This window comes from Ptychodera flava, chromosome 17 (assembly GCF_041260155.1).
Source record: "Ptychodera flava strain L36383 chromosome 17, AS_Pfla_20210202, whole genome shotgun sequence".
Classification (NCBI taxonomy): Eukaryota; Metazoa; Hemichordata; class Enteropneusta; family Ptychoderidae; genus Ptychodera; species Ptychodera flava.
Genome location: NC_091944.1, coordinates 34,523,459 through 34,542,311, shown reverse-complemented (window position 1 = coordinate 34,542,311; position 18,853 = coordinate 34,523,459). Strand labels below are relative to the sequence as shown.

The 18,853-nt window shown below is 37.0% G+C and overlaps 1 protein-coding gene across 4 annotated transcripts in view; it reads left to right on the top strand.

Annotated features, from left to right (window-relative positions):
- LOC139116144 (hydroxylysine kinase-like) overlaps window positions 1-16,209 on the top strand; it is a 59,089-nt gene extending 42,880 nt beyond the window's left edge. Inside the window, exons 1-5 of one of the 4 annotated variants that reach the window (XM_070678688.1) lie at window positions 2,356-2,434; window positions 5,562-5,988; window positions 7,604-7,734; window positions 13,829-14,003; window positions 14,792-16,209. In XM_070678688.1, coding sequence (XP_070534789.1) covers window positions 5,610-5,988; window positions 7,604-7,734; window positions 13,829-14,003; window positions 14,792-15,213 — 1,107 coding nt within the window. In that variant the 5' untranslated portion in view covers window positions 2,356-2,434; window positions 5,562-5,609 and the 3' untranslated portion in view covers window positions 15,214-16,209. Of the gene's footprint in view, window positions 1-2,355; window positions 2,435-3,139; window positions 3,331-3,368; window positions 3,624-5,561; window positions 5,989-7,603; window positions 7,735-13,828; window positions 14,004-14,791 lie in introns of those variants that run through there. The other 3 variants (XM_070678686.1, XM_070678687.1, XM_070678689.1) reach the window with 3 other exon arrangements.
- Window positions 16,210-18,853: the final 2,644 nt, after the last annotated feature.

Here is an 18,853-nt window from a genome sequence, read left to right as displayed (position 1 = left end):
GAATGAATTGTTTTTTTTCTCAAAAACCTTCGGCTGGTGTCTCTCAGACTGTTCTACATAGTAACGGAGGAAGAGATCACGAATCCTATGGGTTTACTTGTACTTGGCGCAAGATATGGACTGCGACATTGGGGTCTCATCAGTGCGCTGTTCTCTGTACGTCTGACTATATTTCAATTGACGTGTCAAGTTCATATCATAGTTGGCAAAGAATGTGCGACATATGCGACCTGAAATTGTATCGTCCAAAACATCGAGTAGTTGAAGGATGAGTGATAACATGGTTGTTGTTGTGACTTGTTGACGCTCCTTTTCTCACTTCTCCTGATTTATCGTTTACAGCTATTTACTGCAAAGATATGATGGTTGTTTGTAGCGATTGTTTTATAAAAATGTATTTCTATTGGGTAAATATTATCTTTACCATATATTTTGCACCTTGTTGCATTTAACATCAAAAACATTTTTGGAAATATCTAATAAAATTACGTTTTGCTCTTGGATTAGAAGTTTTAACATCACCAAATTATGTACCATGCGTAACTTGACTTCGGAAAAAGAAAGACATTCAATTAGCTAACTAACAATCAGAATTGTAAACTTAAATAATAATAATAATAATAATAATAATAATAATAATAATAATAAGTATTTAGATAAAGTAACGCATGATGCACTACATGTCACCTTTTTTTTTCGTGGCAAACTTTCTGTGGTCGAAACAAAACTAATTCTGAATTTCAATTCTCAGAAGAATGACAATTTTGTTCCCATCAAACATTAGATAGGGTGCCCGGCTACGGAGAACTTTGCCTGGAAATCGACCAATATCAGCAATGCTGAAATAATGCTCACCATAATTGTTGCTTGACCACAGGGGGCTTGAACAGAACTGACACGTGTACGGCTCTGTATCAAATGGTGTTTTGTTGTAAAATTAAAAATGCCTTTACACATTTCCCAAAGATTCACATGCAGCCGCAGATTTCGTGCACTTCAAGTTCGATGGGGGCCCGGGGTTCGCTATGGATCGCTCATCAAACCTGGTCGGTTTTCCTTACTTAGGATCACACTACTACAGGGGCGTAGGAAGCAATTCTTTGTTGGGGGGGGGCAAGCGTTAAATATTTTCTGGTGATTGATTTACGATAAAAAATAAAATGAATAAATTAAATAAATAACTCAAATAGGTAGAAATAGACCAATATAAAGTGTTTACTGCAGTAACATCAGTCCGGGTTATGTCCATATAGAGGATAGTTGGGATAAGCCAATGGCGTACCGTATATGTAATGAGGTTAAGGCAAGAACCAATCACATACTGTATATGTAATGACGGTTAAAGGTTAAGTGGGTTCACTTTGAAATATTATGCTGACATCGCGATCTGACCTGACAGATCCACCGATCGAGTGAGACTGTTGGCTACCTGGAAGTGTCTCAGCCCGAGTCGGTTTGCGACGTTCTACCGTGTCAAAAATTGTAAGATTTCTTCAGGAATAGTTTTCTGGGTTTATTTACCCTTGACCATGTTCGAGAAAGAGTTACTGGACGTTTTTCATGCTCTTTTCCAGCTTTTGGTTAACTTCTCGGCGATTGATCCGGCGCGCGTTTTTCTGAGCGAAGGGTCAATCGTACTGGGAAATGCACGGTGATCGAAAATATCGTGCTCCATCGTGCTCCGATGACCGACAAGAACAGTTGACCCATCGTTGCAAAGCTTGAAACATTCTCTACACTACAGATGGCAAGGTTAAATCGAAATTCGACCAAAAATAGGCGATATTTGGCGACAAATAACTTACTATAGATTTACAGGGGTCAAATCCTGATTTCTAGGAGCGGTACGTGGCCAGGAAAATCATCCAAAGAAGTAATTTTCGATGTACTAACCACTTGTATCGGTCACCATCTCGACCGTACTAAACATTGTGCGTAACGTCTACATCTAAAAACTCCCCAGTGTTAAAAATAAAGGATGAAATCAAGCCGAAAAGTGCCGAACTCGCTGCAATCTGCGAGCCTAGGTTTGCATGGTTAATTATTCCTGACGTTGCGACGATAGGTTCGCTGATTGGTCAATCATAGTATCCTCTATATGGACATAACCGGACTGAACATGTGTAATGTATCTTGATGAACAATTTCACATACTCTCTATACCATGCAATTCTGCCACCGATAGCAAACGCAAAACGGGGAGCAACATTTACCCGTATGGTCTTCAGACCTAGCATGCGGGAACCATAGACCCTCGAGACTCGATGGTCTGAACTCAGCTAGAATAGGAGTGACGTCATCTTATACGCATGCGCAGATGTTAATTTTGTCTCCCTTGGTAGTTGGCAGCCTACGTAGTTGGCAGATCACCGGTATGCAGTGACAGCGTCACTGCCCGCAGGCACTAGCAGGGCAGTATAGCTGCATTAACCTGGTATTTTGACAATATTTTTGTTCAGGATATACAACTGCGTTCTTGTTCTACTCCCTACTGCATGTTGCCGCAGTTTCGTAGCCCCGCAACTCCCCTTGAAATATTGTGTTGGGTTTGGGGAGCCACATCCCCAACACAAAAGCATTTCAAGGGGAGTTGCGGGGCTACGAAACTGCAGCAATACTGCATGTTGAGCTGCCCAGTATTCAACTTGCCAACACAGCCTACGTGTAGGCCTACCGTGCATTTGTATCGTTGACAAATAACTTTCAGTCTGAACTCTAAATTTAGACGACAGGCTTTGTTGATAAACTGAATATTGTGTTTTTCAGCATGCTGTACAGAGACACAAAGATACTGTATTTGATACATTGCATAGAAATATTGACAAAATTATCAACAGTTGCTGCTCCTGCCCCATTACAAGGCAACTTGTTGTTTTTATGAAAATTTACTGGCATTCATACATTTTTAGATTTTTTCAATATTAGGGCCTAAAGTCATAAAATGCGACAAAATGGTTCTAGATTTTGATTATTATCACTAACATTAGAACCATTTCGACTACATCAAAATGTTGGGAGCCAAATATTTTCAGGCCCCCCCCCCCCCGAGCAAAACTTTCAAGTTCCCCCCCTCGACTACCCCCAGAATTCCTCCGGCCCCCCTCCCCCACAATTGTTTTTGAACGCGGCCTTACCAGCTGCAGGTCGCAGGTCGACATACAGTTCACACGAGGAAGGACGGAAAGCCAGCTGTACCCACACAGTAGACTCTCGCCAGTCGTGGTCGTGGCGTAGCTTCCGGTTTTTATAGTTGAGAATAGTGCTGTAGAAGTTACACACTGTAGAAGTTACATACTGCGGCAGTACAGCACATCGCAGACATATCCATCGGTGAGTCGTCAAAGACTGGCCTTGTATATGTTTGAAGTTTGCCTGGCTTTTCTCGGCAGCAGTTACTGGTTGAGCTATCGTGTTCCAACCACGACTGATCTACGTAACAGACTGCTAAAGTATATTGCTTCAATTTTGCGATCACCTCACCACTAACACGATAGTCTGCTGAGTGTGTTATTTCTTCAATCAATCAATCGATCAAATTATTTATAAAGCGCCAGTATCCTATGTATCCATAGTTCAGAGGCGCTAGCGCTGAACAGTTCTGAAGTTAACGCTCCAGTAAATAAGTAAGTTTTAAGATTCCTTCTAAAGCTAGTGGCTGAGGGCTTCTGTCTTCGTTCTTAGAATTGAATAATTCGAATTCAATTTACTCTGTTTTGATGTTTAAATGCCCACAGACTTGTCAGGGCATGGAGCTGAAAGTTCCATGGCTGGGGCACGTCTCACTCAACTTATAAAGTAGTACTAGTAACATACAGTGCTGTGATGGCTGTACTAAGCTATAGCATGCCAACGCTAGTCATCGCAACCTATTCGCCAAATGTTAACAGTAGAATCCATTTCTTTCACTATTGTCAAAATGAAAAAGTTCAAAAAAGGGAGCTGTCACAAACAGCTGAAACGTGAACGCGCATGCGCATATGATCACAGTCGATTTTAAAAATTCAACAGACGTGACCTGAGGTGACCTCTTAGTGCTAAAACAGGTCACAAGGTCACTACGATTTTCTAATGCTATTGTCACCATTACTCTCGCTTCAGGGTCACTGCTTTGAGTATATGATGGATGGTATATTCCGGTAAATGCACATTTAAAAGGTTTCTGGCCGAATTTCCATGATTTCGAACGAAACGACCCTACACTGTCAGTGCGCGTTGGTCGACCTGGCCTTGATTGGTCAAGGCACGGTCCCTCCACAAAAAAGGGGGTAAAAATAACCTTCTAGTTTTGAAGCCTAGACGATACTACACCATTCAAACGTGATTTGAATCGGGAACTACAGATATAGCGTAGTAGCTTAACCTGGTGTCACGTGCCAAGGTGACGGTGTGGGTGCGCCGCATTTAAGCTATATATATGCGAAAAGTGGGATGGGGCCCGTAGCATTGAAAACAGTTGCTTGCGGTTCGATAAACAACGGAGGCCGTCAAAATACATAGCAGACAAGCATGAATGGCAGGCGACTACGTTTTCAATGCTATGCAGCTATATTACTGGCGGTCGTGCAGTTTCTATATCATTAGCGCGAAATCGGCAGGAAGGGAGTGGGCCATGGCGACTTTTATAATAATAAATTGTAGTGGACACCGGGCAGTCAGGCAATGAAGCGGGGATATTGTTCTTTATTGTTTGGGGAATATTCATTGGCGGGGATGGACATTTTCAACTCATATGTTTTTTGGGGGAGGGAGCTACAGACAGGTGTTACTTCCCTTGATAGTTTTTATTTTGTTTTAAAAGAAACGTTATATGCAGTGCAAGGATAGAGTTTTTAAGCGTATTTGTCATAAAAATGTCTGGAATCTCAGCTGGGCGTAACCCACAGTGAGTGAGACAATTCGCAAGTGCCAGGGCTTTGATGTAAACTTTTACCATCATTTTATAAATAGCTTTCACTGTTTGGCTAAAAATGTAGACTTTTGACGTCCTCCAAGCATTATGCTGAGTTTGTGCTTTGTCGGTTTAAGTGGCCAGGGTATACCTGTTTCCTGTTATTCAGAACCAAGACAACCACCCCCTTTACCACCGCAACATGTATATCAAAAGTAAGTTTAGAAACTTCGTTCAAGATTTACTGCAGTACTAATGATAATAATTATTATTATTATCACTGTTTATGCTTGGCCAAAAAACAAGTTGTACCGTTTCGATAACAGGGTTTTCAAATATAGGTTAGGTAGGTCGGCAGGGATTTTTTTCCAACATATTTTTATTTTTAAATATGCACATTTCAGGGGTTCTGGGCGATCAGACAATGGCCATAACATTCCAGAAAAACGTATCATACATAATCATACATAAAAGACGTCCTCGTTCAGGTAAAATCAAATGCCAGGTAACGAACGTGTGATTTTGCGGGGATTTTTCTTTCTTTTTTTACTTCTGTGTTTACGTAGCTCTAAAAAAGGGTAGGCAGGCAAAAAATAGGGAAGGTCGGGTTAACGAAACAGCACAATTTTTTTTCTTTGGCCTTACTGTTATAATAATTATTATTATTTGACAGACTGGAAACACCAAATACTTCTCAGTGTTTTTAGCTTAATGATAAGATATGACTGAAAACAGGAGCAAGCAAAGCGAACCATCACCAGAAACCCAACACAAGATAACCCTAGATGAAGACCAGGTACCACCATCTTTTACCGCGGAAGAAGCAAAACAGCTGGTAGCGAGACTGTATGGCTTAAATGTTCAAAATGTAACAGAACTAGACAGCTTTCTGGACCAGAATTTCCGTATCACTGTAACCGATGGTTCTGACGGAATTTTGGATTACACCATGAAGATTATCAACGCAAAGGATTCCTCGAATGAAGGTTTTATGCAAGGAATGATTGACATTTTATTGTATCTTGAAGAGAATGGCATAAGTTGTCCAAAACCAGTCAAAATGCTGAATGGAAATTATCTATCAAAACATGCTACTCCAGGTAAGGAAAGATTAATTCTTTTCTGTTAAAGAGACAAGAGTCATTCTTTTTTTTACTGTTTTACAGTATCAAGAAAAGATGAAATACTTGTACAGAGTCATTCATTGTACAAAACGACAATGGTACATTAAACTGCAAAAGTGCAAAAAAGATTACCTCTTTGCTGAATACAAACATGATTTTGATTAAGACCTCTAAACAAAATGAATTTTCCTATTGCCACTTGCTTTCCTATGACAAATAAACAGTACCACATTTTAAGGGATAGCTGCTATCCTTAATCTACTAATGCAACGCCAATTAAGACTTCATTACAAAAGCTATAAGATGGCCAAACAGTCAATAATAGTGTATATTCAGCCATGCATGGTGCGACTTGTACATAGTTAAATGTTTTGCTGAAAGTAAATCTCGTCTGGCAGCAGTGTTGAGGTTGTACACAGTTGACAAGTATTTCAGCATGTTTGAGTTAACAACACAAACTACTTTGCATATATCAAACAAAATCCAAGAAAAAATCTGAAAAAGACCAACTGTATCCCTTCAATCAGGCCAAACTGACATTATGGTTACTCCCTGATCAAGTGTATCCCCTTTTCTCACTAAAACTAGAATGACAGAACCATAAGAGGTGGACCATTTGATGTCTTGGGGGGGGGGGTCTGGAAGATTTTCGAAAAAAGATTCCCAGCAAATATCAATGAAAAAAAATCAGCCAGACAAAGCTTAGTGACAAAAGAAGGTGGGAGAGTGGAAAAAATAATGTACAATAGATCAGGTAAAAAAATAATGCTACCTCATCAATCTTCCAGGACACCCCCCCCCCCCCAAGGATATCAAATGGTCCACCATAATGAAAAATGGACTGAGACACAACAATTGCAAGTATGTGTATTTCAATGGGTTGCAGGTGCAAATAATATTCTTTTCAAGGCATTGGAGGAAATCTGCAAAGCTAATGTACATGGATAATTTCATTGTCTTGTAAGCCTAAATTTCGCTGAATATTATAACTTATTATAAGCTTATATTCTGCCAAAGCTGATGACTTGAAAAAACTGAAGGCATTTGCAGCGGTTTATGCATCTTTTTTGTTTTGCATCACAATTATCCAATTTTCAAAGAAAAATGTTCAGATTTGTCTGCAGATTATTTGGTTGGCCAAATGCAGTACACACAGGTTTATGATTCACATATTTTAATTGTGCTATATATTGTTTGAGTTCAAGGTTACCACATGTTCATGATCCTGTGGTATGTCATTATCCTATGGCTGAAATGATAGCTAGTTTTAGCCAAGTCAATATGTGCCTAGGGTCATAAATTGTAATACCGTGATATTATAATATTTTACTTAAATATTTTGTCGCTTTGCCTAATGCACTGATAGTGTTGTTTCCCTAGGTTTTACAAATGATTAACATCATCATATTGCTGGTACAGGTAAATACCATAAGGCTTAAGAAACATGTTTTCTTTAGTTAGACATTCCATGAGCAATCAAAAAGCAATTAAGTCATCATTACAGCAATCTCATGTGAGTTTCATCAGTTCCACAGATGAAAGTGCCTGTACCGGTAGTAATCTTTAGAACTATTTAAATATTACATTTTAGGAGGAGCTGAGCATGCAATATACCTGCAAACGTATATACACGGAGTTCCGTTGAACGAGTTGAAAGAAATATCCCTCCCACAGTGCTACTCAGTCGGTGCTTATCTTGGTAGGATGCACAAGGCACTACAGGTAAATGAATTATACTGACATAGAGAATAATGATTTATGATTGAAAAGTAAATATTATTAAAAATATTATTATTATTATTATTATTATTATTATTATTATTGCTACTATAATGAATCAAATTGTCATTGCTGATGTTGCTGTAGTACTTGGGCTTGGACGTAAGTTCATTCGCATTGAGTGTGTACAAACGAATTCAAAGTGGTTTTTAGCTACTATAGACTATAGTCTATAGAAGCTCTTGGGATGGGTATATCCGTCGGGCGTCTGTCATCAGTCTGTATGTATGTATGTATGTATGTCCGTTTGTGAGGATGTCCTTCCACTCAAATATTTTGAGAAGAGCAGTAGTTACAAATTTGATGTTTGTTGTCTGGATGCAATAATGATTATGAAAAAGTTTCTTTTTTCATTTTTTAATATTTTTGAAAATATGCAAATTAGCACAAAAAAGGTGTTTTTGGTTAAAAAATCATCTTCACAACCGCTGGTCAGACAGCTTTGATATTTGGTATAAAAGTCCCTAGGGATAACCCAACTTAGATTTGTTCAAATTGTGATGAAATATGCAAATGTGTATTTTTAAGGAATTTTTTTGTCATTTTTGGTTAAAAATTTATTTCATCATAACCGCTTGTCTAACAGCTTTGATATTTGGTATACAGGTTCAGAGGGATAATCAAAATATGATATATTCAAATTATGATGAAATCTTCATTTTTGTATTTTTAGGGCAATTTTTGTCATTTATTGCCAAAAAAAATTTCTCAAAAAGTACTCATCTGATGGCTTTCATAGTTGGTATACAGGTTCCTACAGATGAACTAAATATGTAATACTGAAATTATGATGAAATCTGCGAATTTATATTTTTTGGTTAATTTTTGCCAATTTTGTCAAAAAATTTGTTTCTCTATACCTACTTTTCTGATACCTTTGATAGTTGGTATACAGGTTGCTAGTAAGGGTTGTCTTAGTGTGATATAATGAAATTTGATGAAATCTTCAATTTGTGTATTAGCGGGTCAATTTTCGCCATTTTCGTCAAAATCTTTGTTTCTCAAATGTTACTCATCTGATAGCTTTGATATTTGGTATACAGGTTCCTGGGCTTTATCTTAATGTAATATATTGAAATTATGATGAAATATTCAATTTTGTATTTTTGCAGCTTATTTTGCCATTTTTGGTCGAGCCATCCTAAAATGAGCTATGAAAGATATCCACCTTCATCATCAACACATGTGTCACAAAAAGTTATTCTCTACATACATAGCGGAGCTCTGTCGACTGTTAGCTCGCTTGTTTTTTCAAAACTGCTGGTCATACAGCTTTAATATTCCGTATACAGATCGATAGGATGACCTTATTAGTGAGATAATTTCATACAGTCAGGAAAATTTTGTATCCATGTCTATATAGTAGCTTCAGGGACATTTAGTCCGTGGGCTAGAGGGGGTCTACGTGCACCCCCCCCCCCCAGGATTACAAACCTGTATTTTTAAGAAGCCTTGGGATCCCTAGAATACGAAATGGAATTTTAACAGAAAAAATATGGGATGGAATAGCTGTTATGGTCATGTTTTGAAGGGTACCGCAAAATCACGATTTTCCAAGCCAAATGCATTTTCGTCAAATCTGTCTTCTTGTAAGTCATGTGCTGAGCTCATTTCTTAACATAACCTCACTTGTTTGGTATCATTAGAAAGGGAATTTATTCTTCTTTAAGATGACATATACACTATGCAATGTCTTCTACAGTTTTTGTCAATATATAACCAAAACTTACCCTTACCCCAAAATTTAACATTGCAAATTACAGTACATCTCAAATTCTTCCAATTTTTAGCTAGGCATAACAAAAACTGCAATGCTTTGTCTGAAATCTGTTTTATTTGATACAGGAACATGTCAGAAATATGAAATAGACTTTTAACAGAAAAAAAATTGGGAATCTATACAGCTGTAACAGTCATATTTTGAAGGGTACCGCAAAATAACAGTGTTGCAGATTTGCATGCATTTTTGTTAAATTTGTCTTCTTATAAGTTATCTGCTGAGCTTGTTTTTGAAGCTTGTTTTAGGTATCATTAGAAAGATAATTTACTAATCGTCAGAATGAGATATTGTAACATGCAATATCTTCTATAGTTTTGATGATATATAACCAAAACTTACCCCATACCCCAAAGTTTACATTGAAAATTGCAGTCAAAGCTAAAACCAAATTCTACAATTTTGTTAGCTTGACACAAAAAATCTGGCCGTTTTTGCTATTAAATCTATTTTATTTGGTACAGGGACATGTCAGAAATATGAAATAGACTTTTAACAGAAAAAATTATTGGGAATCTACAGCTGTAACAGTCATATTTTGAAGGGTACCGCAAAATAACAGTGTTGCAGATTTGCATGCATTTTTGTTCAAACTGTCTTCCTGTAAGTTATCTGCTGAGCTTGTTTTTGAATATAACCTGGCTTGTTAGGTATCATTAGAAAGATAATTTACTAATCTTCAGAATGAGATATTGTAACATGCAATATCTTCTATAGTTTTCATGATATATAACCAAAACTTACCCCTTACCCAAAGTTTACATTGAAAATTGCAGTCAAAGCTAAAACCAAATTCTACAATTTTTTAACTTGACACAAAATATCTGGCCGTTTTTGCTATTAAATCTATTTTATTTGGTACAGGGACATGTAAGAAATATGAAATAGACTTTAACAGAAAAAATATTGGGAATCTACAGCTGTAACAGTCATATTTTGAAGGGTACCGCAAAATAACAGTGTTGCAGATTGCATGCATTTTTGTTCAAACTGTCTTCCTGCAAGTTATCTGCTGAGCTTGTTTTTGAATATAACCTGGCTTGTTAGGTGTCATTAGAAAGATAATTGCTAATCTTGAAATGACATATTGTAACATGCAATATCTTCTATAGTTTTCATGATATATAACCAAAACTTACCCCATACCCCAAAGTTTACATTGAAAATTTCAGTCATAGCTAAAACCAAATTCTACAATTTTTTTAGCTTGACACAAAATATCTGGCCATTTTTGCTATTAAATCTATTTTATCTGGTACAGGGACATGTCAGAAATATGAAAATGACTTTTAACAGAAAAAATATTGGGAATCTACAGCTATAACAGTCATATTTTGAAAGGGTACTGCAAAATCACAGTGTAGACAGATTTGACGAAAATGCATTTGGCTTGGAAAATCGTGATTTTGCGGTACCCTTCAAAACATGACCATAACAGCTATTCCATCCCTATATTTTTTCTGTTAAAATTCCATTTCGTATTCTAGGGATCCCAAGGCTTCTGAAAAATACAGGTTTGTTATCCTGTGGGGGGGGGGGGGGGGGGGGGGGGGGTGCACGTAGACCCCCTCTAGCCCAGGGACATTGGCCCTATGTTTAGCAAGGCTGATGAATGCAGAAATACATGGTTATATTCCCCAAAGTCTCCCCTGAAAATATCTGCGAGACCACAACAGTAGATGATGTAATTGCTTCTACAGATAAAGTTATTGACATTGGTGTATTTGTACCCATGATTTTTGTCACAAATATGCAAATGTGCAATAAATTGTACGTAAACTTGAGCTCTCAGTAAAATAAATCAGTGGGAACAACTTTGCTTTACACAGCGGGAACCACAGGGTAACAACATATCATCTACAAGTGCTATATTGTGGCAGTATTCTTGAACGGGAAGTTACAGGACCGTGGGCGCACAATATGGGGATTACTGATGACGCAGCTATTTGCATACGCTTGGCGGGAGTTTTTGAATTCTCATAGCATCACTATGACTGTAAAAGAAATTTGAATAATCATCATGGGCACTTTCATGACATGTGCAAAGAGGGGTCAAATGGTCGTACAGGGAACACATGTTGAAACATATGCATTCTCCAACAAAAAATGGAACATTTGTAGCTACTATAGATTATAGTCTATAGAAGCTAATGGGATTGGTATCCATCTGGCATCAGTTTGTATGTATGTATGTATGTATGTATGTAAGCCTGTTTGTGAGGATGTCAGTGCACTCTAATATTTTGAGCACCGCAGTACTTACAGACTTGATATTTGACGTGTAGATGCAAAATATGATTATGAGAAACTCTTTTTCCTTTTTTGATATTGTTGAAAATGTGCAAATTAGCTCAAAAAAAAAGAGTTTGGGTTAAAATATCTTCTTCTTCATAACCGCTGGTCAGACAGCTTTAATATTTGGTGTACAGATCCCTAACAATGACGTAACTTAGATTTGTTCAAATTGTGATGAAATATGCAAATTTGTATTTTTAAGACAATTATTGTCATTTTTTGTCAAAAAATCTTTAAAAATCTTCTTCTTCCAAAGTGCTGGTCAGATAGCTTTGATATTTGGGATATAGGTCCCCAGAGAGAACCAATATCAAGATTATTCAAATTGTGTAGAAATATGCAAATTTGTATTTTTAAGGCAATTTTTATCATTTTTGGTCAAAACTTGTTTTTCATAAAACCACTTGTCTTATAGCTTTGATATTTGGTATACAGCTTTATAGGGATGATCAAAATATGATATATTCAAATTGTGATGAAATCTATAATTTTGTGTTTTTGGGGCAATTTTTGCCATTTTTGGTAAAAATATTTGTTTCTCAAGAATTACTTGTCTGATGGCTTTAATATTTTTTATACAGGTTCCTACGGATTAACTAAATATGATACATTGAAACTATGATGAAATCTGCAAATTTGTATTTTTGGGTTAATTTTTGCCATTTTTGGTCAAAAAATTTGTTCTCTAAAACTACTTGTCTGATACCTTTGATATTTGTATATAGGTTCCTAGGTTTTATTTTAATGTGATATATTGAAATTATGATGAAATCTTCAATTTTGTATTTTTGCAGCTGTTTTTGCCATTTCTTGGTCAGGCCATCCTGAAATGAGCTATCAAAGATATCCACCTTCTTCATCAATACATGCGTCACAAAAAGTTATTTTCTACATTACACAGCGAAGCTCTATCAGCTGTTAGGTTGCTTGTCAAAACTGCTGGTCAGACAGCTTTGTTTTTTGGTAAAAGGTCCGTTAAGATGACCTCTAATGAGATAATTTCATATAGTTAGGAAATACTTAATTTTGTGTTTGGGGGCAATTATTGCCAGTTTTGGTAAAACAAAAGTTCTCAAAAGCTGCTTGTCTGATAGCTTTGCTGTTGTGTACATAAGCCATATAATTTATTCAAACTAGGGGATAATTTTGTATGTTTTAGTCTCTGACCTCAAATGAACTATACCAACCCCGGATACTTAACTTTGTAAGAGAGTTTTGAAAACTTTGACAGTAACATGGTCATATATGGTATCAACTTGTAGTAAACTTTGATCAAAGAAACAAATAAAATCTACCTAAAAATTGAAAATTCAAACTCAATATTGCCAAAGGATCTCTGCACTCACAATATCAGGTATTATGCTATGTACGTCCTATATACCATTGACGTCTAAGTAGCTTCAGGGACATTGACTCTATGTTTCCAGTTTATTTTCGACTCAAGTATGTTAGTCGCTATATATTCAGAGACATCATATGTGAGATTCAATGACCATGAACGCCTGAAACATGGCAAAATTATAGGATTCTTGGACCAAACATGGCAAGTCCGATCAGTTAGCGTGGCTTTTTTACATTTGCATAGATTTACCATAAACCCGCTTTTATAGGGGAAGTTCCTGTTTAACTGATTTACTTGATCATTATTTCAAATCAAAATGTGCATAGGATATGGCAACTGCTTTTGATTAATTGTTAGCATTTTTATGATACAATAACTTTGCATGTTTGTTGAAGTTACGGGTGATGCAGACTTACAGTTCATGTGCTGTCTGTCTGTTCGTCCATCTGGAGGAGTTTGTCTGACATGTCTGAACCACATACTTTAAACATATTTTCCACAAAGCACAAATGAGTCAAAAGTTATATATTCTTTCAAAGGTTGATAGCATGAAAAGAGTTAAAATTATCATGAAGTCTTTTTTTCTTTCAGTATTTTTTTTAACTATTTCGTTTTGTACATAGGGATTTGAGCATTGTGGGCTTCAAAATGAAAAAGGCCAGTGGAGAATGGAAAATGTATGTGCTTTAAAAAATTACATACAAGAAGTTTGTGATGAAGACCAGAGGCAGTTAGTTTTGACCGTATTGAAGTCATTTGAAGATAATGTTGTACCTCTCTACAGCAGCTTTCATAAAGGTAACATATGTGACCTGTTTCTTTCAGAAAATGATGTGCCAGATCACTTCTGACATCACGAGCTAATAATGTTTCAAATGTTTACTGTTGATGTGGAGTTGTGCTTTCTGTATCAAATTATGTTTCATTTTTGTTTTCATGTCACCAATTCTTGTGCATGATAGTTTGAGAGTTCAAAGATTTCAATATGGGCCTGTGTGAGGCATGTCAAGTTTCTGAGATCTTAGATCTGAATCTGAGAATTGGTCAAGGTCAAATCTGAATCTGAGATCTGAATCTGAAAATAAAAGTCAACTTTACCCCAGTAACCATATTAATGACATTGAAAGTTTTTTTTAAATTTGTGTTAGGCTGTTTAGTGTCGTTTACAATCATGTCATGAGAGTGATTTGACCTTGACCGATTCCTATTTGTAAACTGCAAAATGTAAATTCAACTAAAAAACAAATGAGATAAACTAGCATTTACTAATAGGTGACCTTACAACTTCTGATCAGGCAGAGAGTCAAGTCATGATCATCTGGAAGTAGTGCTATCGGACAGGTACTAGATGTTTGGAAAGGTAGCTGTGAGCACCAGTTCATTTCAGCCAACTACATGTTTGCATCTTGGTTCCCAATTCTAATTTTGGGTGCCCCACTCCATTTAACATCAGTGAGTTTTGGCAGACTTCTTTGGAAACATTGATGTGAAACATTGCCAAATGGGAAACATTGATGTGAAACATTGCCAAATGTTAGATGTCGTTGAATGTTTCTCAGAGATCATGCATTTTTGTTACTTTGCAGGAATTATACATGGTGATTACAGAGCAGCTAATGTCATTGTTCAGCCAAATGACATTGACAAATCTGTGACCTCTGAGCATACTCACGCCATTACTGGATTAATTGACTTTGGAGATGTAACATTTTCTTGCTTTATGTTCGAAATCGCCATAACAACAGCACATTTCGTGATGGAAGAATCCAAAAATCCGTCATTGGTAGCAGAGAGAGTGCTGGCAGGATATGAAACTGAATTCTCTTTGACTGACCAAGAGCGAGCACAGCTAGAAGTCTGTACTTTGGCACGCATGGCACAGGTAGCGGTGGTGGGATCATTTGAACTTCAAAAGCAGCCAACCAATGAATACGTCAAGGAAATTACTACAATGGCTTGGAAGAGTCTGAAACGCCACATTAAAGAACCAATATACAAGAAATTGTAGAATTGTAGGGCATGACTGCATATGATATATATTGATTTTATCATGTTCTAATTAAAGACCAAAAAAGAGGAAAGGCTTTGTACCTCCTCCTGACACCAGCATTGGATTAAATATGAATATTGTGGTGCACAGTCATGTTCTGAATAAAAAGCCATCTTGATCTATGATAAGTCAACTTCATCATGTACTTTGCCATTGAGGGCAGGGTAGATCCAGTCACAGGTTTATCAATCAATCAACCAACTACTTATAGTTTTCAAATTCAAATAAATTAGGCCAGAGAAAAAAAAAATCTTGTTCATTAGATTTTTTGGACCAAGTTCCAGGAGCGGCGAGCGAAAATTTTTTTTTTTTATTTTTTTTTGGCCGAAGGTAAACGCGGTTCTCTGGCATTTTTGCACAGATGCAGAAAAGGCAAGATAATTGTTTCCCTTTTTACCAGAAATATCTCAGACAAGAAACACTGATACTGGTAACTGAATTCAAGACTATATTTTCACAGTTAGTGTTTGCACAACATATTCTGAATATTTCAACATTCTCTCAGAATAAAACTGAAATGTACAGCAAATCACTGAAATCCAACAATTCAGTATTGTCCTTTAATATTGTCCTGGTGGGACCTAGCATCTGAGTTTTTTCATTTTACTTTGGCCCCATGTTTTGACCGTGGACTGTCTGCACTGTCTCTACACAGTTTACACAATGGTCTAAACAACACTGTACTGTGATCGGAGTGAAGTTATATAGTCATCATTCAGATCGTACTTTAACATCGACGCAACCATGTGTTTTGTCATTGCCGTAATTTTTATCACAACTGGAAGTTGTGATATAGAGGTGGTTTCAACCGGTGTTTGATGTCGTCCATTTCCGTAAACGACAAAAAGTCAAAAACTGCTTAACAGACTGCGTTGATATTTGGTACCGATACATAGACTGGTTTCAAGGTTCCAATTCGGAAAAATGGAGCCAAACGGAGCGGAGGTTATATAGTTTTGGAAATTCTAACCCCCCTTTTTAACTAATGATTTTAGGGGTCTTTCATATATGTAGTTTTGGAATGTACACCAATCCTGCATTGTGGACTATTTTATGAGTTGTGGAACAGAAATGAGGTTTTGATGAATGTTAGAAATATGCAGGATGGCTGATTCAAAGTATAAGAGATTTCTATGCTCTTTTGGGTATCAAAAGCAATAAAAAAAAACATATTTCATAGTTTAGATTCTCACTTTTGAGATGACCCTAAGCATTTGTTATGTAACATCCTTGAGTCAATATACAGACTTTGACATTCCTGAGATTAAGTATCCATGACCTCACATGTTACAGTCTTTCACTACCATGGTATGGCCCAAACCCATTGTTATCAATGGTGAGTGTGGACCTGTCTACAGGAAATTGGGGTGAACAGGTTAGACAATGCCATGACAAGTTGCAAGGTAGCACCAGCATAGAGTCCTACGCATGTCCATGTGTTCTCACAGGAAATTACAGGGAAAAAATTATTTGAGAAGTTTCTCTGCTTTAAATAGAAGTGTATAACAATTTAAACCTGTCATGGATGGATTGCTCTCAAATGATCTGAAACACAGTTATTGCCCATTAGCAACAAATCTATAGCAAGATTTATGTAAAGTTCATGAACTTACACAAGGTATTAGACAAAAGATGACCATGACTTTGCTACTTTTCAACATTTATTTCATTCAGATTTCCTCAGCTTAGTGTATAATTTTGTAATCTTAATTACTGTCAACTTAGCTTTACTAACTTATTCTAACCTCATTATTCTTACACTACTGTTATACCTTATAACCACAAAATTTCAAGAGATGCATATATGATTGTCACTTAACAAACAATTTACAAATATGTCTTCTGCTGTTTTCTCCATATACATATACATGTCCCTTTTCTCATAAAAATGGGCTTAAAATCGCAATGTGAAAAATAGTCTTTCAGCTGTATGTTGCTCATTGACTTCGTGGTCTGTCTAATTAGTCTCCACGGACACCGTCCGGGGGACTTATAGGTTTGGTCATGTCCGTGTGTGCGTGCCTGCGTCCGTGTGTGCATCCGTCCGTCTGTTCACGCAGATATCTCAGACATGCCCAGGTCAATTTCTTTCAAACTTTGCACAAGGATAGTACCCTACCCCATACAGATGCACGTCGATTTGCCCATGTTAGAGGACTTTTTAGTTTACACCACCATAGACTACCATGTATAAGTCAGCTGTCTATCGAATCCCATGTGTAAGGCCAAGTAAAATAAAAATTTAGTTTGTCATCATATTCATATTGCAAAAAGGATTCAGTGACACAGTTTTTAGTCCCCATGGATGAAGTCCAGGGCCTTATAGATTGGGTCATGTCCCTCCGTTCACGCAGATATATAAAATATTTTGACAAAATCTCCCGTGACCTTTGACCTCAAATATACATATTTGTCCATAACTCAGTAACCACAAGTGCTACACCCTTCATATATGGTATGATGGGACACCTTATGACGCCACATATTGTACCTCATTAATTATGTGCATATCTAATTTTGAGCGAGCCAATAGAGCTAGGTCTGATTTTTGGTATATAGGGATGACTTAGCAATTCAATTTTTTTGACAAAATGTCACATGACCTCAGTGACATTTGACCTGAAATATACATATTTGTCCATAACTCAGTAACCACAAGTGCTACACCCTTCATATATGGTATGATGGGACACCGCATGACGCCACATATTGTACCTCATTAATTATGAGTAGTTTCACAATGTGCCAGTTGTGATCAAGTGCCATTGGCGCTATTTTTTATACTTTCGATGCAATTTTCATTCAATCGTATGCACCGTCCATCTGCTGTCACGATCTTGTTGAACAAATCGCCGAACGTAATATCAGGACAAACACTGAATAGCGTCTTTAGAACTAACTGTTGGCCATCACGTCGAATGTTGGCGATCAAATTAATACTCATGATGTGACATGTACTAACCTAACCAAATCGACCCACTTTGCGTCGTGATTCGCCAAATTCAGACGTCACAACAACGTGTTGGCGGTCAACTAAGTCCGTACAACAAACACGTAGGAAGTCTCATTAAAAATCCCGTGGGCCGTGCCCGCGAAAACCCGACAAAGTGTAGGGCGCCACCAGCGGCAGTACTAAACATATTTGTAATGCGGAAGTAAGAATTTGCCGCGATCAAAAAAAAAAATTTCCAAATATGCCAAAGTAGAAGCGGCGATTCCGATGAACAATTTATTTTTTCTTCCTGGCCTTACTGGAAGAAATGCATAAATACGATTGTGGCAGGTAAAAGACAAAGTTTGAGTTTATAAGTGTCAATAACAATGTATTGCAACATCTTAATAAAGTGTAATGTGATGGTAATTATTAAAGATTATCATCAATCTCTAAAAAATGGAACAGTAGCTTGGCATATGCCATGATAAAAAAAAATTTATTTGTAGCATATGATTGAATACTACTCCGGTTTACTTCCAGATCCTTATCTTGAGTGGTACTTGATTGCGTGTTTTGCAATGCCATTCATCAACAGAGTGCCAATAAATCCAATAGGTGTCTGGCATGATCTCCATTTGAATTCTGCGGGGGCAGTAATTTTCC